The following is a 23,928-nucleotide window of genomic DNA, read 5'->3' on the forward strand; positions in this document are numbered from 1 at the left end:
TTGGGTTGTGGGGGAATTAGGGGTTTGGGCTCATTTATGGAAATTCCTTGAGCTATACACATATGATTCGTCAACTTTTCTGTACACATATTAAGCTTTTAAAGTTTTTAAAATAAAAAAACAAGTCAATGAATGACTGAAAGAACCAGTAAGTTTTCCAGCAATCCGAGACAATAGATAGAGTGGGGTTTAATATCTTGTTCACAGACAAGGAGACTGGGATCCAGGGTGGGTCAGGGCAGGATCCAGGAGGGAACTCATTCCCTGACTTCTCCTCCACTTCCTTCCCCCATGCTCTCACGCATTCTTGCTCCCAAATACTGGCCAAGTCCCTATAGAGGCTGATCCCATGCAGGGGCTGGGTTGGACCTTTAGCCTCAAACCCCCGTGGTGGAAACAGTTAGGATTGGTGGACGCTGCACCCAGCATCCTGCAAACAGAATTCTGAAAACCGATATCTCATGCAAACAGGATATCAACTTTTGTCAGAAAGATCAAAAAGAGCTTGAGGTTTCTCTTCACAGCCTCAGCCTTGCCTCTCCCCCTCTAGCTTTATCTCCTCATTTCTGTGTGCAGGCAAGCTTCTTGGCCTGTGGGCAGGAAGAGATGGCAGCGGGGGAGACGCAGCTCTACGCCAAGGTCTCCAACAAGCTCAAGGGCCGCAGCAGCCCCTTGCTCCTGGAGCCCCTCCTGGCCATGGGCTTCCCAGTGCACACCGCGTGAGTACTGCCCAGAGACCCTGGGGCCCAGCCAGTGAGGCTGGAGCCAGACCCTGCTGCGGCCCCCGGCATGGATCTACAGGGGTGTAGGGTACGGCTTCCTGTCAAAGCAGTGCACCTTGCAGGGTAAGACACTGCCTCTTAACAGGGCCCTCTTCTGCTTTTCGTAAATGAGGTGATCTTGACCAAGCTTGTCCAACCCACGTGAGGCCCAGGACAGCTTTGGGCTTAAGCCATCATCCCACCTCAGCCTCCTAAGGCTGCCCTGTTCAATTTGTGTTGGCTGCCCAACACAAATTGGTAAACTTTCTTAAAATATTATGAGATTTTTTTTTAGCTCATTAGCTATTATTAGTGTTAGCGTATTTTATGTGTGGCCCAGGGAGGCACAAGAATACCCCTGATATTCTTGACCTTTTAAAAACCAGCTCTGCTGGCTGACGGGGGACCCTGAAATTTGTGAAAATCAGAAGCCATGTATTACTCTGCATACCCCATTTTGGGGGTTTGGAGGAGATTGGGGCCTGGTTGTAATCTCTCTATGTGCAGCTCAGTGACTCTGAAGGTGGCATTTCAAGATATTCAAACTCTAACGTGAAAAGCCCCAAAGCCCGCTGAGTCTCTAACACTGGGACCAACTGTCAGCAGGGCTGTGCTTCCATGCTGTCCGGGGAAAGTCACTTGTCCTCACAGAAAATCCCTTGAGTGTCTGATAACGAAACAAATGGGTAGGAAACTTCAGACACAGTGTGAGCGCAACTCTGCTGACCCAAGGGAAAGGCCTGCGTGTGGAACAGCTTAGCCTTCAGAGTTACCGCTCTCGGAGAGGGAGGACACGACACCAACATTGGGTTATAGCTTTCATGGCAAACCAGTGCCTTAGATCTGACCCATTCAATTTTTCACATGGAAAAATATATCAGAAACACACTTGAGATCTGACCCATTCATTTTTCACATGGAAAAATGTATCAGAAACACACTTTAGGTAACTTTGGGTTGGGGAAGGAGCTAAACTTTCCTTCCACACTATAACAAAAGCTTGGCCAAATTGGGTGAAGTAACTTTGAAGCTAGATAAACCCCTTTCTTCTCCCCAAGTCAGGGCTTTGTCGTCACTGTTATGTTCGAGCTAAGCCAGGGGCCTTTGAATGGGGAGTGGGGTCAGGCATGTGCAGGGCAGCCACCGGGCACCATCCAGGCATTACAGACAATGCAGCTTTTGTCCACTGCTCGCCACCCAGTTCAGGCAGGACACTGGGCCCAGAGAGTGCATTAGTGGCGGAGGTAGGACTCTAACCAGCTCTCCATGCCTTTGAAGGAGTCCACGCTGGATTTTACTACTAAACCTGTAGCATGGACTTCTATTCAAAATTCCTTCCAGTTTAAACATTAAGCACATGTTGGAGGAAGAGAAATGTGTGTTAATTTTCCCACACCAGAGCACCTCATAGTAAGGGCCCTGCACCAAGGCTGCCTTGTTCAAACCTCTCCAGGTGGCCAGAGCCCCATCGGTGCCCACCCAAATAGCAGCATTCGGCATCATGTGGTGGGTTCCTCATGGACGCCCGCTGTTTCCAGTCTGCATTCCTGATAAATTACCTTTGCTATATTCCATTCTGTTTCATTTGGTCCAGTTCTGCCCAATTCAATGCAATGTACTTACGTCCCAGGTTACCGTGATGAATAAGACTCAGCCCTGCGTTCAGGGAGCTCTTGGTCTAGCAGGGGAGAGCCGTGGGTGCAAGGGGACTGTGTAAGCCATGACAAGTGCCTGCCTGGGTGCTTTGGAAAGGGCTGTTTCCCAGCAGAGAGGTGTGGGAAGCGAGCCTGGGGATCAGGGTCGCTGATGCTGGGGCGAGGAAAGCGTGGGTCCGAGCCAGGGGCACGTTCCACAAGGTGGGTCCACTTGCTCTAGGCAGTGGGGAGGGGCAGGCCAGGGAGAGGGATTGCAGGAGCGGGCGGAGGTCAGGTCCTCAGCACTGAGACCCTGTGCCAAGGGCTGAAGCAGGTAGCCAGGGAAGGACAGTGAGGGGGAGGTGTGAGCTGGTCAGCATTGTCCAAAACCACGATGGCAGCCCTCAGGGGACAGGCGCTGGAGCTTCCAGCTGGAAGTTCAGCATCAGGCCCTCTTCAGAGCACCCCCCAAAGATCCTGGGTGGGCAAGACTACATCCTGCCTCTCTGGTCCTTTTCCCAAGAATGGGCGACATGACTCTGTGCCTGTGTCTGCTCTTCTGCAGGCTGAAAGCGTTGGCAGCCACGGGGAGGAAGACGGCGGAGGAGGCCTTGGCCTGGTGAGTGCAGCCACTCCTGTAGACCCAGGAGCGTTTGGGCTGAATACCCTGTGCCTGAGGACTCCCTCCCACCAGGGCTGACGCCAGGAAGAGCCGGGCGCCTCTGGGTGGGATGGGGCCACTGCGGAAGTGAAACAAAATAACCTCCCTGCCTACCCATAGTGCACTGAGGGAGGGGCACAGGGCTTTGGTTAACCATGGAAAGAGAAAGAGAGAACTCTGAACAAGGCTTTCTTCACTTACAAACCTGATTCAATCCAATTTGACTGCCAAGAAGAACAGGTTCATGTGCTTTGCTGAGTAAATGGGGAAGACATAATTGTTGTGTTGTGATAAGCACGTAAATGAGGGTAATTGTTAGAATAAAGTAATTAGGTTAAAAATGGCAACATTTGGGTTTTATATTAGTACTGCTAATATTCAACCTATTTGAGTAATTGAAGAGTAGGCTGGGATTTTGCATACTTGTGTTTGATTAAGTCCTCCTCAGCTGCCTACTACGATGGATAAGATTGAGATAGATAGGAGGATGTTTGTGTTTATTGATGGAAAGATTTGAGACATAATTGACATCTTTGCTGATAGAAACTAGCGGCCACCATGCTCTCGGGCTGCCTCTGAGGGGAAGGGAGTTTACTGGTGGTCATGAAGCCAGGTGTGTGGGTCTAAGGGCGACAGGTGTGTGGGTTGGGTGAGGGCTCTGATTTGAGGTGACCCCACCAGGTACCAGCTGCGTGAGTGATTCTGCAAGCCACCCACTGCCATGGGCCTGTTCTCTGCTCTGGGGATGGAGAGGAGGGCCACCGGTTCTCTAAAACCCTCTCCCACCTGGATGTGCTGTGGGGAGTCCTTCATCCTCTGCCCTGAGATAGCCGCAGGGAAAATCAAACAATAAAAACCAGGTCCCGGGAGGCTGGAGTGCCCTCCCCAAAGCAGGAGGGTAGATACTGATCCTGGGTCTCTGAACGTGCAGTGTTCCCAATGGGATGCCCCCTCCTCCTCCAGAAAGTGTAGGCCACGGGCAAAATGGGCAACCGCTTCACAGACCCCACTAAAGCCAGTTGCCAATTTTGGATCAGAAACAAGCCCACTGCTGTGAGGGGCATGGCCAGCACCTGCCCACTGCAACCCAGTCAATAAGACTAGGAACCCCACCAAAAAACAGGGAGGCAATGGGGTCCCCTAGACTCAGTCAAGAGCACCCCAACCTCTCACTAGTAACCAGGGAGGTGGTGCAAATTGAGATATCATTAGAGCAAACAAGGTAACTCCAAGTGTTGATGAGGGTGAGGGAAGGGGGGGCCTCACATGTCACTGGTGTCACTGAGGAAGGCAGTGCTGGGTATCTGCCAACCTTGGCAATGTGCACAGCCCATCAGCCTCCATCATGCATCTAAGCAGATTCCCTGGAGAAACGCAAGGAGCCTAAAGAGACATGTACAAAGATCTTGATTACAGGGTTATGAAATGGTTTTAAAATAAAATAATTTAGATGTTCATCAGTGCGGGAATGAACAAGTGCAACATTATATATGTATATGATGAACTATTACACAGCCTTTAAAAAATTCGCGCTGACAAACTTCACTAGATGTATGTATCAAGAGGGATTAACTGAAAAGACATGGTAGAGGAAAAATGCCAGTTGTAGAATAATTTGAATAACAGCTTATGATTTATGTAAAATAAGTGCTATCTATAAGTCTGTTACTTAAATTTCTGGGAGAAGACAAAGCAGCTTCACCCTCTGGGTGAACCCTGGAAAGGGGGAGGGTGGGAACCGTGATGGAGAGGAGAGGTAACTTCCTCTGTGATTTTTATTGAAGAGAATATGGTCTTGCATAAGTTCTGTTTCCTCTAGTGATTGAATACTACTTTCTAAATTGAAAATTATATCAAGGCACTTTGCTGAGTAATTAGAAATTCTTCCAAACCATGATTTCTAATGAATGCACGATAAATAGATTTGCTATCAGTTATGGAGTTTTTCTTCTTTCTTCTAAATAACCCTAAATAACCTTCTAACTTTCTTCTAAATAACTTTCTTCTAAATAACCCTAAATAAATGTTTCATGTGTAAAGTTTTGCCTATACAGTACTTTGTGCTCTTTCCTCGGGAGACGTTTCTGGAAGTAGAATTATTAATTCAAAGAGTGTGGACATTTTAAGACTCTCAATACCTATTGGCAAATTGCTTCACATAAAATTTGAAAGGTCTGTCCTTAAGTCCTGCTGCACCTTTCACACATTGAGCAGAACTTTTATCCTTTTATTAAAAAAACTTTTTGAACTTGACAGATGAGAAAAATGCTGTCTCGGAGCTATTTTATTTCCATTTTTATCGTTAGTGACAACGAACTCCTATGCTGGGTCATCTGTCATTTTTCCTTTAATTTAAAATAACTGTCTGCCTGAAATCCCAGCCACTCAGGAGGCTGAGGCAGGAAAATCGCTTGAACCCAAGAAGTGGAGGTTGCAGTGAGCTGAGATTGTGCCACTGCACTCCAGCCTGGGCGACAGAGCAAGACTCCATCTCAAAAACAAAATAAAATAAAATAAAATAACTGTCTGAATCTAAAGAAACGCAGTAGCTACCTAAATTTTGTCTAGGTTTTTGGTTTTGGTTTTTATATATATGTAATTTGAAGTTTGAGGTAAAATACAAATGTGAGGGTTTTCCACAAAATTTTCCCACACCATCAAGGAGATGCTGGGCCCACAGATCATTTGAAGACCAGGTTTTAGGTCTTGCTGTCAACTTTCTTTCATTTTTTCCACCTTTGACTTTGGAATCAGACTAAGGTGGGTCTGAGAGCAGGACTCACACTGATCAGGTCTGTGCCACACACAGCTCTGCTGCAATGCCTCCCACCAGTAGGATGGCTGTGAGATTAATATATGTCATAAGCATATATGATGTGTTCAGTGTGCCCTATAATTCTGCATTGCTGTCATTGTCATTCTGTTGTGTGTCCTCAAAGGGGAAAAATCTTTTTGTTGTGACAGTGGGTGACGCCGGCTTGCTCTCTGTTGCAGGCTACATGATCATTGCAATGACCCTTCTCTAGATGACCCCATCCCCCAGGAGTATGCCCTTTTCCTCTGTCCAACGGGGCCCCTGCTGGAAAAACTTCAAGAGTTCTGGAGAGAGAGCAAGCGCCAGTGTGCAAAGAACAGAGCTCATGAGGTCTTCCCACACGTGACACTCTGTGACTTCTTCACGGTGAGTCAACCCAGTGTGCCTTCAATGCTCATGGCAGCTGGAGGCATTTTTCTGTGCTAATTAGGCCATGATGAGACAAAGCTGACTTATTTAAATGGGATGGTCCAGAACTGCATCATTAGCTGGCACCTTCATGTGAGCTGTCCTTTATTTTCCTCTTTGCCTTCATCTGGTCAACTCTTATTCATCCTTCAGAACCCAACTCATTTATCCTCTCCCCTTTTTGAGTCTTCTCCAGCTCCCCAGGCAAAAGGAGCTGCTGCCCATTTTCTTGTTCATGTGTCTACTGGCACTTTTGTATCATATGGGCCATGTGTCTGGTGCAGCACCGCATCCCTCACCAGATCAAGTCCCTTAAGGGAAGGCAGATGCCCCACTCATCTTTGCACCCCCAGAAACTAGCACAGCCCCTAAAACAGAGTTTGCGCTTCCAAAATGTGTGGTAAGTCAACTCAAGGACGGGTGATTGTTGGCTACCCCCAAATGCAGAACTTTTCCCTGTCTCAGGGACCAGCCATCTGATTCAGAAAAAAATGGCCCAGTGGGTAGCTCCACAGCCACACACAATGGCCCAGCGGGCAGCTCTACAGGGGCACTGGGAAGACAAGAAGGATGTGGGAGCTTCTCAGGAGAAAAGAAGGAGAAGGGAGGGACAGACAGCCACTGCCCTCCTCAGCTCCGCCAGAGGGGCTTAAGGAAGGGCACGCCCACTTTCGCTACTGCGGCCTGGCCACAACTCTGCTGTTGGCAAACTGATTTGTTCCACCCATTTCAAGGAATTCCATCAGGGCCCAAAGAACCCTCCATTCCAACACCAGGCCCCTCAGTGCTGGATGGTAAGGAGGAATGCAAACCTCTGAAGGGAAAAGATTTCTGGAAGATGTCCCAGGAGAAGCAGCACCTTCCAAAGCCTCCAACCACCACCCCGGATTGCCTGAGACTTGCAGGGATCCCCAGAGCACAGGACTAAGCCTGGGAAAGCCCCAGAAAAATCGAGAGAGTTTTCACCCTACATCAACATCAATGGTACTTGTGACAAGCTGATTCCCTTCTGGCTCACCCTCTGGAGCTAACAGGGAAAGGCAAGACAGCCCAAGCCGTGTGACACAGCTCAGAAATCAGAGTAGGCCTTAGCCCCCTGCTCCTTCCCCAGCCCACTGAGGCACAAGCACACACACACACACACAGACACAGAGACACACACATAGCTCACACACACAGACACACACAGATTGACACAGATACTTACACATGCACACAGATACACACACATACATGCATACAGACATACATAGATATAGACACACAGACACACACAGACACAGAGATGTACACACGGCACACACAGATATACACACATACATGCATACAGACATACATAGATATAGACACACAGACACACACAGATAGACACAGAGACATACATATGGCACACACAGATACACACACATACATGCATACAGACATACATAGATATAGACACACACACACAGATAGACACAGAGATGTACACACGGCACACACAGATATACACACATACATGCATACAGACATACATAGATATAGACACACACACAGATAGACACAGAGATGTACACACGGCACACACAGATATACACACATACATGCATACAGACACACACAGAGACACACAGATACACACAGACACACACATATATACATGCATACATGGATACAGACATACACAGACACACAGAGACACACATACACACATACATGTACATAGGTACACATGCACACAGATACACACAGATACACACACACAGGAATACACAGATACATGCACATAGACACAAACAGACACACACAGAGACACACATTAGATACACACACATGCACACACACAGACATGCACATACATAGACACACGCACACACACAGACACACACATAACCACCACGTACCCACATATGCACACAGATACACACATGCACACACACAGACACACACATAAGCACCACATACACACATATGCACACAGATACACACATGCATACACACAGACACAATATAGACATATGCAGGCATACAGACACACATAGACATATGCAGACACACACACATAAGCACCACATACATATGCACACAGATACACACATGCATACACACAGACACACATATAGGCATACGCAGACACACATACACACATAGACATACGCATATGCAGACACACACACACACACACATATAGACATATGCAGACACACACACACTCACACACCTCCCTCTGTCGTTAGCTCCTCCCAGTCCCCCACCCCAGGTCTGGCCTGGCTGTGGTTAGTGGAGCTCCCCTCACAGGCAGAAGAGTGTAACAGAGACTCACTGTGTACCTTTGATGCTGTAAAATGAAAACACTGATCTTCTGAAGTGTGATATTGATCACAGCTACATTTATAACATGACTATTCTTGAAAATTACATATCTGAGGCCAAGAAACACAATGTGAGACAGATTCAGGAATGGACATGCGTTCACTGGGTGGTTTTGTGTTGAGTACCATTGAGGGCTGCGGAGAAAACAGACAGGGAGGAATGTCAGGCCGGCCTGTCCACGGGGAGATGGAAGCTGCATTAAACACTGTGATCTGGCCTCATACTTGGGCTTGTAAGAAGCACTGTGGGAAATTCCGAGGGCAGCCCGGTGCTGGAAAGAGAAGGGATCAGGCCATCTCCCGCCAGAAGGATGTGGTGTCTGGGTTTCCCCTGTGGTCCAATGTGGCCAATGGCACTGGGAAGGTCTTCAAGCCCAGAAAGCAGCCTGCCCAGGGCGGTAGGCAACACCAAGCCCAGATGTCAGGAGAGGCCACGTCTGGCTGGAGGACGGGGGTGGGAGCCCCATAGGCAAGGCTGCCGGGCCAGCACCTGTCGGGCTCTGTGGGCCTGAGGGATTCTCCAGGTGACAGAGAGCCTGCGGCCTCAGGGGTGGGAGCTGCATCAGAAAGAGGGTCCTGCAGCCACTCAGGGGGCATCAGGGAGGCTGGGCCAGGGGCTGTGCAGGCTAAGGTCCTCCAGGGAGCAGACCCCAAGGCAGAATTCCCAGTGCAGGAGACGCACAGGGGAGAGACTGCTGGTGAAGGCAAAAGAGGAGGAGAGGGTTGGAGGCAGGCAGAGCCTCAGTGCCTTAGAGGAGTCCCCTGTGGAACCCGACTCAGTGCTCAGCCATGGACGAGAGGGCGGCCCCGCCACTGGAAGTGCAGCTGAGTCCCCCTCACTACAGGCTCTGAGCAGTGCCTGGGCAGCCTTGGAGTCTGCTAGAAACCTCCAGAAGCCAAATCATGCAAACCTGAGCAAAGCAGTGGGCCATGGGACTGAAGAAAGGGCCTGGCAGGTGATGAGCATGTGCCATGGAGGGAGGGAATGCAGTTCAAGGACCAGGGGATTTCCAACCTAGGCACCTAAAGGAGACTCCATCCCGAAAAGAAACTTACCTGAAATATTTGAAAAAACCGAGGTCCAGGTATAGAACAAATCCATAACCCCAGATAAATTATGTTACAGCGTTTTGAACAGAAAACAGTCTCACTTTAATTGCTGCCTGATTGTTATTAATTAAATTAATAGATGACTTCTGATGAGAGGTGTGGAAATACAGGATCTGTCTCTGTCCCCTTAGTGTGAAGACCAGAAGGTGGAGTGCCTGTACGAGGCACTGAAGAGAGCTGGAGACAGGCTCCTGGGCTCTTTCCCCATGGCCGTGCCCCTGGCTCTCCACTCCTCCATCAGCTACCTCGGCTTCTTCGTCAATGGCAGCCCCGCAGACGTCATCCGGGAATTCGCCATGACCTTCGCCACGGAAGCATCTCTCTTAGCAGGTGGGCAGCCCTGGCCGGTTGCACACACAGGGCCAGATTCACAGTGAGTGAGCCCTCTGTGGCAGGGACTAGCCCCCGGCACATGGATGCAGTGGGTGGGTTCCAGGGGAGCAGAGCCCAGCAGCAATGGTGGGATGGCTGGGTGGGCTTTCTTCCGGGCTCAGTGGCTGCACCTGTCCTCACCCAGGCACTTCCGTTTCCCACTTCTGGATTTTCAGCCAGGTGCCTGGACATGGCCCTAACCTGAGGTTGAACAATTTAACTAGATCTTCCTTCATGAGCCACTACATCCTTCAAAAATGTAAGCTGTTAGAAAGCTTCCAGACCAGCTTTGGTCTTCTCTTTAGGCGGGAATAGCCTTACGTTCGCATTATATGGTTTTTAAAATGCTTAGTTATATGCCAACAGCCTGGGAAAGTGCCCCAGAAGGGTGTGCCAAGCATCAAGACTGAGTGGGTGACAGTGACGGGGTTGGAGGCTGGTGCACACAGGGAGTCAGGGCCTCCCCACTCCAGCCTTCAGTGGGAGACACAGAAGTCCTACGTGACTTATTTCTGTATTTTCAGTATGAGCTTAGTGCTCTCTCCTTGGCCTCTCCAGGGAAAGATTATTTAGACTCATACTGAGAATCATCAAAATTCCCTTCTCTCCAGACACCAGCCCTGGCCTGGAGACCAAGGCTACCACTGGGGTTTAGTGGAAAGGATTGTGGACTTGATGTCAGAAGATGTGATTTTTTTCTGTGTCCCTGATGAGTGGCGTGACCTTAATCAAGTCATGTCCACTCTCTCTGTCTCTTTTTCTTTCTCTACAAAACAATGAGAGCTCTCACTCTTCAAGAACAATGTTGCCTGAGTCTGTGGCCCACCACGCCATAGTTCCCGGGACACAGAAGGCGCTCAGTATTGCCGTGATTTGCCGACTCTAAAATCTGACGAGGCTGCAGTGCCTTGGTGGGAGGGCTCCCCACTCTCTCTCTCCGGGAGTGAGTCTGTCTCTGTGCTCAGATGTGTATGAAACACAGATCCTGGCCTGTAAATCCATCCACGAATCCTGGGCCTCCACTTGGATGGCAGCTTGTGAGTCTGGAGATCGAATCTGCTGGGTAATTAGAAAGTCGCCCCCGGTCTTTGTGGATTAGTCTCCTTTATCAAATGATGGCTCTTTCACACCCAGGCCCTCCCCCAGTGAACCTCATTGGCAGTATCTTAAAAACAGGAAACTGAGGCTGCAAAGGGTGAAGTGCCTGCCCAAGGTCACTGTGGTGTGTAGAGTGGTGTCCCCTAAAAATGTATGTCCACCAGAAACTTTGGAATGTGACCTCACTTGGGAATAGGGCCTGTGCAGATGCGATTGGTTGGGAGGAGGTCACACTGGATTAGGGTGGGTCCCCGTAAGTATAGAGGCCGCGTAGAGACACAGAGAAGCCATGTGCCGACTGAGGCAGAGACCGGAGTGATGTAGCCACAGGCCAAGGGACGCCTGGGACCACCAGAAACTGGAAGAAGCCAGGAAGGACCCTTCCCAGGAGCTTTCAGGGCGAGCGCAGCCCCGCCAACACCTTGATTTTGAACCTCTAGTCTCCAGAAATGGGAGAGAATAAATTTCTGTTGTTTGAAACCAGTCTAGTCCCCTAACCAGGCTGGTGGAGCTGGGACCTGAACCCAGCTCTGTCCTGCTCCATGCTGCCTGGGTTCATGCTGGGCAGCCCCACTTCCTGTGGGAGCCAGGGTTGACCTCACATCCACGCCCCGACCCTGAGCAGGCTGTGTCCTGCCCTTCCGTGGCCCATGCCTGACACCGAGGGGGTGGAGGGGCCTCTCTCAGTGATGAGTGACCAGTCACTACTCTGAAGTGGCCGAGGTCCCGCTCGGGGCAAATGCACGAGGCCCCCTGCCTGCATTGGCCCTCCCCAGTGAAACATGCCCATAGGCACAGGTCCACAGAGAGAAGGAAACGCAAGGGCCCGTTCAGAAGTTGGTGTGACTCACTCTGACGTCAGCAACCTGCAGTGGGTCTTTCCCAGGCCGCACTCACTCACATGGCAAGGCGGTCCTCCCCGACTGCTAAAAACAAAAGTCAGAAAAGGAATTTCCCCACCACCTACACACTCATGCCGCTCTGGGCTGCGTAGCCTCAGTCCCCTGGCTTTCCTAGAGACCGTGGGAGCTTCCCATTTGCCTCTAAAGGTTCACCTCTCAGGTGGGAGACAGCAGTGGGCCCCAACTTCGGGGCTCCAGGGAAAGGCTTACATCACCCTTGACCTTTTTTAGGGAGTGAGCAGATCCTGTTTGTAAGTGCCTTGCCGTGGAGTGGGGGCAGGGGACCTCTGTGCACCGACACAGCGTCTCTAGCAGGAAACTTTAGGTTAGGAGGCTGATTTCCCACTGCAGCCTTGGCGAGCAGGCGCTGCCATCCTCCAGCAAATGCTGCTGAAGCAGAAATTGGGCCAGGCCCAGAGGCTCGGTCAAGGTCACCCTGCAAAAGGGGGCACGGTGCAGCCTAAAACTAGGTCTATCCAACACCAAAGTTTGTGTTGTTCCTGTCAAGACACAGACCGCCTCCCTAGGACATAAAATACTTTGAGGCTCAACTGAAATCAGATCCTGGCTGCTTCGGTGATGCCAGCTGCTCTGCTCACTGACCCAAGAGCCCCTTGCAGGACCAGGGAGGGCTAGGGCCACAAGTGCAGAGGACACCCAAAAAGACCTGAGGCTCAGCCACTCCCAGGACTTCCTGCTTCACCAAAACAAGGTGAACCTTAAAGACACTGTGTGTTTTATAGTTTTGTTGCCTAAAGAGTTTTCTTCTTGAAACTCTACAATTAAACAAAAAGCCATTGAACTGGAGCTCGGGCCTGCAAGTCCAGGCCACTGGGTAACGTGCACACCCCGGGGAATGGAGTAGCCGTTTACTCTGTGCATCTGAATTGTGCATTCAGGCAGCTAGCCTGCAAACTGATAGGTCCCCAAGACCCTGAACCCACATCTCCATATCCTCCTCTTTCCTACTTCCTGGAAAAATCTGCAGGGATCCAGCCATCTCCTTTATGATGTGAGTTCTGAGTGGGCCAAATGAGCTCTGAGTTCTGAGAGCCCTTGCCTTGTTGAGGAAGCATGGAGGTCGGAGGAAGGAGGCATTTAGGTAACAGTGCCCTGGCACCCTCTGTGTTTCCCTGATTTCACAGACTGCTCCGTGAAGCCTTGCACCAAGCAGCTGCATCTGACCTTGGCCCACAAGTTCTACCCCCACCACCAGAGGGCGCTGGAGCAGCTGGCCAGAGCCATCCCCCTGGGCCACAGCTGCCAGTGGACCGCAGCACTCTACTCCCGAGACATGCGCTTTGTGCACTACCAGGTGAGAGAGCCGAGCAGGGGCTCATAAGAAGCAGATGAATGGGCAGGGCTCAGTGGCTCACCCCTGTAATCCCAGCACTTTGGGAGGCCGAGGCGGGCGGATCATGAGGTCAGGAGATCGAGACCATCCTGGCTAACATGGTGAAACCCCGTCTCTACTAAAAATACAAAAAATTAGCCGGGCGCCTTGGCGGGCACCTGTAGTCCCAGCTACTCAGGAGGCTGAGGCAGGAGAATGGCGTGAACCCGGGAGGCGGAGTTTGCAGTGAACCCAGATCGCATCACTGCACTCCAGCCTGGGCTACAGAGCGAGACGTCTCAAAAAAAGAAGCAGATGAATGAACAGCCACTCACCTGACAGCACGTACCCTCTGGAGCCCTCCAAGGGAGATATGTTAGTAGCAAGGAAAATTTCTATTGCTTCTCTAAAGCCATTCGCTTTCTTGTGCAATTTACAACCAGCATTCTTTTTTATGTGAGTTAGAGATGCACAGACATTTTAAAACAAAATAGAAGCATTTCCAATATTAGAAAAGGAAGCCGGGTGTGGTGGCCCACACCTATAATCCCAGCACTTTGGGAGGCTGAGGCAGGTGGATCACTTGAGGTCAGGTGTTCGAGACCAGCCTGGGCAACAGGGCAAAACCCTGTCTCTACTAAAAATACAAAAAATTAGCCGGGTGTGATGGCACGAACCTGTAATCCCAGCTACTCGGGAGGCTGAGGCAGAAGAATCACTTGAACCTGGGAGGTGGAGGTTGCAGTGAGCGGAGATCGTACCGTTGCACTCCAGCCTGGGCAACAGAGCCAGACTGGCAAAAAAAAAAAAAAAAGACAGAAAGCAGAAAGGACTATTGTAAAGGTCTATGAATACATGTTTTGCTTATTAATTCTTTTTTATTTATTTATTTTTTAAATGTAGGGGCCATGCTAATCTTCTCCGTAGCGTTCCAATTTTAGTTACATGTGCTGCCAAAGTGAGCACAATTCACTTTAAAGAATGATTTGAGTGAAACCTCATTCTGGGACTTCCTGCCCATGAATTGATGGGTTTAGAAACGAAGTGTGTGATGCTCCTTTCAGACCCAGAGAGCACATGAGAATGAATCCACCATGTTCTGTATCGTATGAGAAGGTGTCAATAACCTCACACCAAGGAAAGCAGATGTGAAAGTCTGCTTAAGCCTTCAGATCTTTTGTAGACAAAAAAGTACCTAGATGGATGGATGATAGATAGATCCCAAAATGTATTTCTTTTTTTTTTTTTTTTTTTGAGAGGGAGTCTCACCCTGTTGCCCAGGGTGGAGTGCAGTGGAGTCATCCACGCCCACTGCAACCTTTGCCTCCCAGGTTCAAGTGATTCTCCTGCCTCAGCTTCCCAAGTAGCTGGGACTACTGGCACCCACCACCATGCCCGGCTAATTTTTGTATTTTTAGTAGAGACGGGGTTTCACCATATTGGCCAGGCTGGTCTCAAACTCCTGACCTTGTGATCCACCCACCTCGGCCTTCCAAAGTGCTGGGATTACAGGCATAAGCCACCGCGCCTGGCCCCAAAATGTATTTCTAAATCTATCCAAAGAATTCTATGCTGCGTTTCGTTATATTCTGTGCTATATATTGCCAGACAAAGCTTTGGATGGAGACTTGGAGACACAGAACACATTGGAGGGGCAGAAAGCAGGAGGTGGCAGGTGATAGGCCTCCTATTGCTGCCATTTTCCAGTGTAAATCTTTGCTCGAGACATGAAACCCTTTGCCTCTTTTCTAGACCCTGAGAGCCCTATTCCAGTACAAACCCCAGAACATGGATGAGCTGACGCTGAGACCTGGTGACTACATCTTTGTGGACCCCACACAGCAGGACGAAGCCAGCGAGGGCTGGGTGATTGGGATCTCACAGCGGACGGGCTGCCGGGGCTTCCTGCCAGAAAACTACACAGATCGAGCCAGCGAGTCTGACACGTGGGTGAAGCACAGGTGAGTGCTGCCTCTGGCTGCAGCCCCGTCATCTCTCTCTGAGTTACTGTGTGAGAGTGCCCACCTGCAAACAGTGTGCTTCTAGGCCATTCCATTATTGGCAAAATTGCATTCTCCATGCTGGCAAAATTATTCCTGCAGGTATATAGTAAACATCTTGGTTCATCCATGGTTTTCCGACGATAACATTCAAAAAAGAATGAATTACTCTGCATTAGAGTAATTTGAGATGGCAATCCCCAAATTATTGCAAAATACTACTTCCTTATCACAAACATAATAAATTATACTCAGAGGTCCTGAGCTTAGGTTTATTTATTCTTCTGCTCTGTGTATGAAATGTAAAGTCCTAGGGCGTATTATTAGTTTTCTATGACTGTATAATAAATTACCACTAAAACAAAGTGCAATTATTATCTTATTGTATTTATGGGTTGAGAGTCAGAGTCCAGCTTCACTGGGTCCTCAGCTCGGTGTCTCAAGGCTGTAATAAAGGTGCCTGCCAGGGCTGGGCTCCCCGCTGAGGCTTCACCGCCCCTCGCCTGAGCATACACAGTTGTTGGTGGAAGTGATTTCCTTGAAGCTGTAGGGCTTCTGGTGAGTTGCTTCTTCATCAGCTGAAGAATCTCTTAATTTTAGCACCTTTAGCATCATCTGGTGAGGCTAAGGACTTTCAGAATCATCAGATACTGGTTCTTTTTTGTTCAATGTTCTTCCCTCAATTTATCTCTTTCCTCTCCCGCTTCACTATAAATAACACGAAGAAACCAGGTGATACACTTAACACTTTGTTTGTAAACAGCCTTAGCTATGTGACCAACATCATCGCTTACAAGTCCTGCTCTCCACGGACAATTTCATTAAACTCTCTGGCACACATGGGAAGGATCCTCCTTGCTCCGATTTCCTGGAACACGTGTCACATTCCTTTCTGAGTTCTCCCCGGAGGATTCACCTTTCACATCCCTATTTCCACTAGCAATCTGTTCATGGTGATTTGGGCTTTCTCTGCCGTGCTACTCAAAAGTCTCTTAGCCTCTGCTCACCGCCAAGTCCCAAAGTTGTTTCCACATTTTGAGTTCAGAAGGTTTCCAGCTTCCAATGGTTCGGCTTAGGATTTCATAATGATACGAAAGTGATATGGGTTCAATAGAAACTGTACTTCAAGTGCCCATACAGTCATTCTGCACTACACTTTCAGTCCAACATTTAACGAATTACATGAGATACTCAACACTTGATTATAAAATCGGCTTTGTGTTAGATTATTCCGCCCTATCATAGGCTACTGTAAGTGTTCTGAGAGTGTTTAAGGTAAGCTAGGCCAAGTGTGATGTTCAGTAGGTTAGGTGCGTTAAACGCATTTTCAATTTATGATGAGTTTGTTGGAACATAACCCCATCTGAAGTTGAAGAGCATCCTCTGTTTGTTAGAACAGCACCCCATTCCTGATACCAAATTTAGTAAAAGTTTAACCAGAGATGCAGAACCAGTCACTTTCATACAATATATAATACAGATAAGTATATGTACAGTTGTCCCTTGCTATCTGCAAGGGATTGGTTCCAGGACCCCCACAGATACCCAAATCCTCATGTTCTCAAGTCCCCAATATAAAATGCTGTAGTATTTACATGCAACTTATGCACATCACCCTGTATCCTTTAAATCATCTCTAGATTACTTGTGATACGTAATACAATATAAATACTATGCAAATAGTTGTTATACAGTATTGTTTTTATTTGTATTTTTTAAATTGTATTGCTATTTTTTATCAATTAATTTTTTGAATATTTTTGGCCTGCAGTTGGTTGAATCCACAAATGCAGAACCTCCAGATACAAAGGGCTGACTGTACATACATAATATTTTATATTATATACACATGTATCACACACATATATATATATGGAAAGGTATATATGTATACACACATCTATATTGATTTACTACAATGAATTGCCTTATGGAATTACTGGGGCTAGCTAAGCAAGGGCAGACAGGCAGGAAGGGAGGATCCTACTCAGGCTGAAAACCCATGGGCAAGCTGAAGCTTGTTGTCCACATGTGGCAGTTGGAAGGACCACCCGGGTGATGGGAGAGCAGTCACAGACACAGCTGCTATTGAAGTCTCTGAGTGTGAGGAAAGCCTAAGTTTTTAAAAAATGCCTTCCAACTGCGTAAGTCAGGCCTGCTCAGAATAATCTTGCTTTTGATTAATTTAAGTTCAACTGATTAGGGGTTCTTGTCACATTTGTAAAATATCCTTCCAGCAGCACCTAGACTAGCATTTGCTGGGATAGCTAGGAAGACTGTGTGTGATGCTTAGGATGACTACTGCCTCCCTTCCATCCTCCAGCTCTCATGAGAATGCCTCTTGTAGCCCACCCTGATCAGACATGTGCTAAAAAGGAAGTCTAGGAACTGTCGTTCAGTCTGGCCAAGTTGCCACACCATAAAGCCATTGCAAAGTGTTAAGGTGGCTCTTGTGAGCTTTTTCACCCTCTTCTCCCAGGTTCCAGTTAGGAGAGTGGAGAGAGCAGGCAGAGGTCAGAGTACACATGGTGAAAAAAGAGAAAAGTTGCTCAGCCTCATGGGTGTGCATGTTGGGGTGGAGTTCTTGCAGGTGTCAAGACTGATGGTTGGAACAACTGAATGATGAGAGTGGGAGGAGAAGGGCAGAAATACACAGAAAAACCCTATGTTGTGGTTCTGGGCTTCCTGGCACCTTCAGAGCTGTGTGGCTGGGGAAGAGAGCCTGGAAAAGCACCATCATGGCCATCCCTCTGTCTCCAGGCAGGAGGTCTTAAAACCATTTTATATTTCACTTATTTGTTTAATTCTCTCCTAAAATGCTCCACAACTTCTCTAGGGTTCCCGCCATCACCCTGACAAATAAATAAATCATTAAGTTGAACACAGATGTATCAGCGTCTACTCAATCTACAGATTTTCAGATCTGTGCTGGACATTTGCTGTGGACATCTATTTCCAGCATCTATACATCCAGGGAATTATTTTCTGTACCCTTCCTACTGAGGTTCACACACAAGGCAAAACTATGAAAATTGTGACATTTTATTTGAGTAGTCATTAAAAGCTACTTAAAAATTCTCAGAGGCTATATGGATAAGCCTCTGTGTGGGTAAGACTAGCATTTTGAGTAAATTAAGAAAGAATATATTTTGAAGAGCTGAAATAAATGATTGCATATTGGTCATTTTTATCCAAACCTCCCAAAAAAGAAAAGATGGTTTAATAGTACCTGATAGAAGCTCTTGGTGAAATGATTAGAATTTGCAAGAAATAGTAGTAAAAATAATGGAAGTACTGTCTGAAATATTTATAAAAGGAGATTTGGTGACTATGGCTGATTTCTTTAGGTATTATATTTCTTTTTGCTAATTATTCAGACACTGAGATTTTTATAACGAGCCAGGGACAGCACCTATGTCCCTGGGCTCCCCCACTAAACATAATAGCCACTTGACACTCAAGGAGAGCAGATTCCAGCTAAAGCCCCACAGCTGTGCATACATGACATTCCATATCATCTTCTCTTGAGGCCATGTAACTTCTTACCCTAATGAATAAGAACTTAGGACCACAAAATGCAAATATGGGATGAAAAATGCAGCCGTAGTCACGTGTCTTTATTTATTGATGTGTTGACTCCTAGTCTACTTAAATCTATTTTAAGGCAGCTTAAGAGATGTCCAATAGCTTTGCACACTAACATCACTCCCTGTGCCTGGCTCTGTGCCATGCATTTCCCTTATTAACTGATTTACTTCTCCAATACCCCCGGGATAGGCACTTTTATTGCTCCATTTTATAGTTGATGAAACTGAGACACAAAGAGATCAACTCACTTGCCTATGTTCACACTGCAAGTGAGCAGAGGAAGCCAGATTCCAGTCTTATACCTAATCCCACGCTTGGGCTTTCAGCTATGACCTCAGCTGCCTATAGAAGAGATCACTAAAATTTAAAAATAAGTCCATAAATTAAATTATGACACATCCATATAATAAAATATTTGCAGCTTTAAAATAAAGGGGAGAATTTTATATATTTATTTGAAAAACTATGCAAGATTTATTGATAAATGAAAAAAATAAGTTGCAGAACAATGTGTATGGCATGATATACTTGTGGGGGAAGGGGAGAGAAACACATAACTGTCTGTAAATACATGTGCACAATATTTATTTCTATACATGTGTATGCCTAAAGGTTCCCTGGAAGGGAGAATGTCTAGAAACGTCTAACCATGGTTACCAGTGGGTGTTGGGAGTGGGAGCCAGAAGAATGGAACAGAAATGGGAGGGAGTCTTTTCAAACACGACCATTTCATAATGTTTAAATGTATGAAAGATATAAATGCATTACTTACTCAAAACATAAATTAATCCATTTTAAATTTCAAGAAGAGAATATAAGAAAGCTGGGTCAAAGGGAGAGTAAAGGTGGAAAAGCTAGACAAAGCCAGGGCTGAGGTTTGTCCACACCTTGGCGTATGCTGTGAGCTCCCAGCTCTGGGCTTTCCCACATCCAATGAGAAAATGGACACACATTCAACCAACAGTCATGGCCATCCCAGATGCATGCAGACCAGCGGTTCAGGAGAAACACAATTTGCTGACATAGACATGTCCGTGGGTCCAGGGGCCACATCAAAATCACAGGATGTGGGTGCCACAAGGGATTGTAGAGATAACCGAAGGCAACTCCCCTGCTTGAGAGCTGAGTAGACTCGGGCCCAGAAGGCCAGTTGATGTTGTACAATCAAGGAAGCTCTTGCTTTCTTGGAAGCTCAGTTCATCACCTGATCCAATCAACAGTTTAAGGAATAGAGAGGAGATGCTGGCTGTGCCCTAACTAACCATCTCAATTTCAGGAGGGTTGGGGGCTCCCCTGTGGCCCTGCATCATTCATCATGTCTTTTGCTCTCTGCCCAGGATGGGAGAGTTTCACTGTCACAAAGGAACCACAAAGACTCTGCAGAAGATGAGTCAGCGGCTATGATACTTTTCACTTCACAATTAATACATTAGACACCTGCCATCAACATAACCATTCCAGCTTTTATGCCTGACGTTTCTGGGACTGTTCTTTCCAGAGGAATTTTCTCTTGAGAATTAATCAGTATTAATGAAAATTGCAATGAGAGGAAAGAGAAATAAGCTCTGGGCTAGGTGCTGTGGGTTGTCTGATTGGTCCTACTTTGGAAGCACCCTCATTGTGGCTGGGGGAGCAGCAAGACACCCTGACAAGCTGTGATCTGTGCTTATGGGCCAGTGAGGTAGATGATGGGAGCTGTTGGACTTCACTGTGCTGGCTAAATCTTTTCAAATTGCTAAAAGTCCTTATTAAACATCTAAAGCTTTCAAAATCAGAAAATGATCCTTGAATGTCTCCACACATCACTGACATATTCATTAGTGGAAAATGGGGTCAGACAGCAATGTCCAGAGGCCAACTGACCCATGGACTGACAGATAGCTGTGCAAATGTTGAATAATTACTTCCTACAAGCCCTGGTCAGGACTCACACTTGCACAATCCAAGCAGCAGAACCGCTGGCGTTAGAGTGCCTGGAAACAGACCTGCAGGCACACCAGCAGGAATCCCCCTACCCGCCACAGAGGGCACCTTTCCCTGTACGAGTCTGCAGCTCCGATGTGTAGTACTTGTCAATTAACACATCAGTCACCCATCACCACTATAACGACCCCAGCCTCAGCTTCCGTGCCGGATGGTGCAGGGATTCTTTGGACTTACCTACCGCAAAATCACACTATGATGTTTGTCCATTGCTTTGAAGATCAGAGATGGCCTGGAGAGACTGGTGATGGAAGACCGTATTCACAAACACAGCAGCTTCCAATCCTCTGTACAGGAGAGCAGACGGAGCGCCCCTGTGGGACAAAGAACAGGGGGGTTTGAGTGTGAGAGCTCGGGAGAATAAGTGCCATCCCCCAGTCAAGATGAGGACATTCCCAACACTGAAGACAGACACAGCAGATTACTTCAAAAACCTCAGAGCAAGTTTACAGCAAATATCTCAGACATAAGAAAGGTACAATTAAGGGCTAAATTGCATCCTGCCAATATTCATATGTGGAGGTCCTGACCCCTAACACCTCAGAATGTGACCTTATTTGGAGACAGGGTCTTTGAAGAGGTGACTAAGTTCAAATGAGGGCATTAGAGTGGGCCCAGATCCAATATGCCTGGTGTCCTTATAAGAAGAAATGAGGACACAGACACACACAGAGGGACAGCCTGTGAGGACACGAGGAGAAGGTACCTGTCTACAAGCCAAGGAGAGAGGCCTCAAGAGAAACCAGCCTCAACGATGGCTTGACCTCAGACTCGCAGCCTCCAAGACTGTGAGGGCATCTGTGGCTGTCGTTGAAGCCACTCAGCTGTGGGACTTTGTTATGGCCGCCCCAGGAAATGAACACAGGGACGTAGTGATGCAACTCCCAGATGGCAGCTATGTCCTTTTAAGAACCAGGGAGAATTCAAACACGTCTGTTTCATGGTGTAAGTTACCGTCAAGAGGCTCTCTTAAGTTAAAGAGAAAAATGAAAATGTGAAAATGTTAAGTTCTTTTCTTTCTCCTTCCGTCACCTATGTTCACAGAGTAATCTTGATCGTATTTCATATGAAAGACTAGCAAAATGTCCTCCGTTTCTCTCTGTAAACCTCACAGATGTCATCTGTTGATAGCAAAGCCCTACTATCTGCACAGCGAGCCGCAGGGAGGCTGTGGGCGCCCTCGCCTTGCCCTCAGGAAGGGGAAACCAACCAACATTTCCTGTGCTAATGTGGGGCTATGAATTGTGCCTCACTGTTCTGAGCATGTTAATTTGAAGAGGAAACTGTCGATTGTTCCAATGAGACTATCTATAGTCTTGGTCTACTTAGGATCAACTCAAGTGTGCGTTTCCTATCTGTTGGCATCTGACAGCTTGAGAAGATGCAAAGTAAATTGGCCTGGACCTGCCATAGTTTATAGATGGAGACAGGGCAGGCAACAGTGTAAGAAGATCAGGTGCAATGCAGGTGCTGAGATGCAGAAGAAAAGATGCCCTTTCTGGCTCTGGACGGGTCTCAGTGGAGGCGTGGGAGCTACTGCTGGTTTTATGAGAATGTGGGGACTTGAGACCTCTATGGGAGAAATGTAAACATTTGCAAATGGGCTGGGTAAATAGAAACATGCCCTGTGCATGGCTGAGAACAGTAAACTGTGGCGGTGTGTCAATTCCTCCCAGAGTGGATCAAAGGGGATGGTGTATTAGTCAAGGTTCCCCAGAGACAGAGACAGAGACAAAGACAGAGAGACAGAGAGAAAGAGAGTGACCGAGAGAAAGAGAGAGAGAGAGATCTAGTTGAAGGAATTGGTTCAAGACTGTGAGCCTGGCAAGTCCACAATTTGCTGGGCAGGCCGGCAGGTGGGAGACCCTGGGAAGCGTTGAGGTTACAGCTCAAGTCCAAAGGTGGTCTGGAGGCAGGATTTCCCCTTCCTCATGGGACCCCAGTTCGTTTTCTCTTAAAGCCTTCAACTGGTTGGATGAGACCCACCCACAGTGACGTGTCGAGACATTCAAGGACCATTTTCTGATTTAAAAAGCTTTAAATGTTTTTAATAAGGACTTTCAACTATTTAAAAAGATTGAGCCAGCACCATGGAGTCCAACAGCCCCATCAACTAGAGGGTGGTCTCTGCTTTACTCAGCCTAGTGACTTAAATGTTAATCTCATTCTAAAAAAATACCTTCACAGTGACATCTAAAATAACATTTGACCCAATACCTGGGTACTGTGGCCTAGCCACGTTGACATGTAAAATTAGCCATCATAGATGGTGATCATTGTAATAAAAAACCACGTCATCCACACTTCCTGAATCCTGAGCACTTTGCACACGCTACTTCATTTTGTGCTCATGGGAACCTTTCTGCTGAGGTTGTCCCGGACATTCTCAAGTACATACACGACCAGATGCTGGGTCTCCATGGCAACAACACGGTCTCACCTCTGTTCAAGCCGTGCTTTCCTTCCCCCACAGGATGTACACCTTCAGTCTAGCCACGGACCTGAACTCCAGAAAGGATGGTGAAGCCAGCAGCAGATGCAGTGGGGAATTTCTTCCACAAACGGCAAGGAGTCTTAGCAGCTTACAGGCCTTGCAGGTAATAGAACATTCCCTTTTTTCTTTTAGGTAAACTAAGCAAAACTACACTTTGTATTAACTTCACGGTGGACACAGCTTCGTAGGTGTAGCTTTTGTTCCATAGACACATCCTCCCTGCCCTAGAGTGTGGTCAGCAAGGGGGCCTCCCACCGGTGCTGAGGTGCCAGGGGGTCCTGCCCTGGTCTGTCTGCTCTGGGCAGACAGGGAGCCACCCCTCCATGGCAGAGTGCCCCACCTTGAGCTCCTCAAGGCAGCTTCAGTCATGGTACCAGGACACGGGGCAAGGAAGAGGCAGGGACACAGCACTGCCCTG

General features: G+C 47.7%; 1 protein-coding gene and 1 pseudogene across 2 annotated transcripts in view; one reads left to right on the plus strand and one right to left on the minus strand.

Annotated features, from left to right (window-relative positions):
- The first annotated feature begins 606 nt into the window (after window positions 1-606).
- Window positions 607-23,928, plus strand: part of UBASH3A (ubiquitin associated and SH3 domain containing A) — a 48,132-nt gene continuing 24,810 nt past the window's right edge. Inside the window, exons 1-8 of one of the 2 annotated variants that reach the window (XM_024239521.3) lie at window positions 607-719; window positions 2,961-3,014; window positions 6,051-6,237; window positions 9,872-10,070; window positions 10,258-10,371; window positions 13,258-13,427; window positions 15,198-15,406; window positions 23,490-23,613. In XM_024239521.3, coding sequence (XP_024095289.3) covers window positions 607-719; window positions 2,961-3,014; window positions 6,051-6,237; window positions 9,872-10,070; window positions 10,258-10,371; window positions 13,258-13,427; window positions 15,198-15,406; window positions 23,490-23,613 — 1,170 coding nt within the window. The remainder of the gene's footprint in view (window positions 720-2,960; window positions 3,015-6,050; window positions 6,238-9,871; window positions 10,071-10,257; window positions 10,372-13,257; window positions 13,428-15,197; window positions 15,407-23,489; window positions 23,614-23,928) is intronic. The other variant, XM_024239523.3, reaches the window with a different exon arrangement.
- On the minus strand, window positions 14,313-14,411 carry LOC112130555 (U6 spliceosomal RNA; annotated as a pseudogene).

Source organism: Pongo abelii, chromosome 22 (genome assembly GCF_028885655.2).
Source record: "Pongo abelii isolate AG06213 chromosome 22, NHGRI_mPonAbe1-v2.0_pri, whole genome shotgun sequence".
NCBI lineage: Eukaryota > Metazoa > Chordata > Mammalia > Primates > Hominidae > Pongo > Pongo abelii.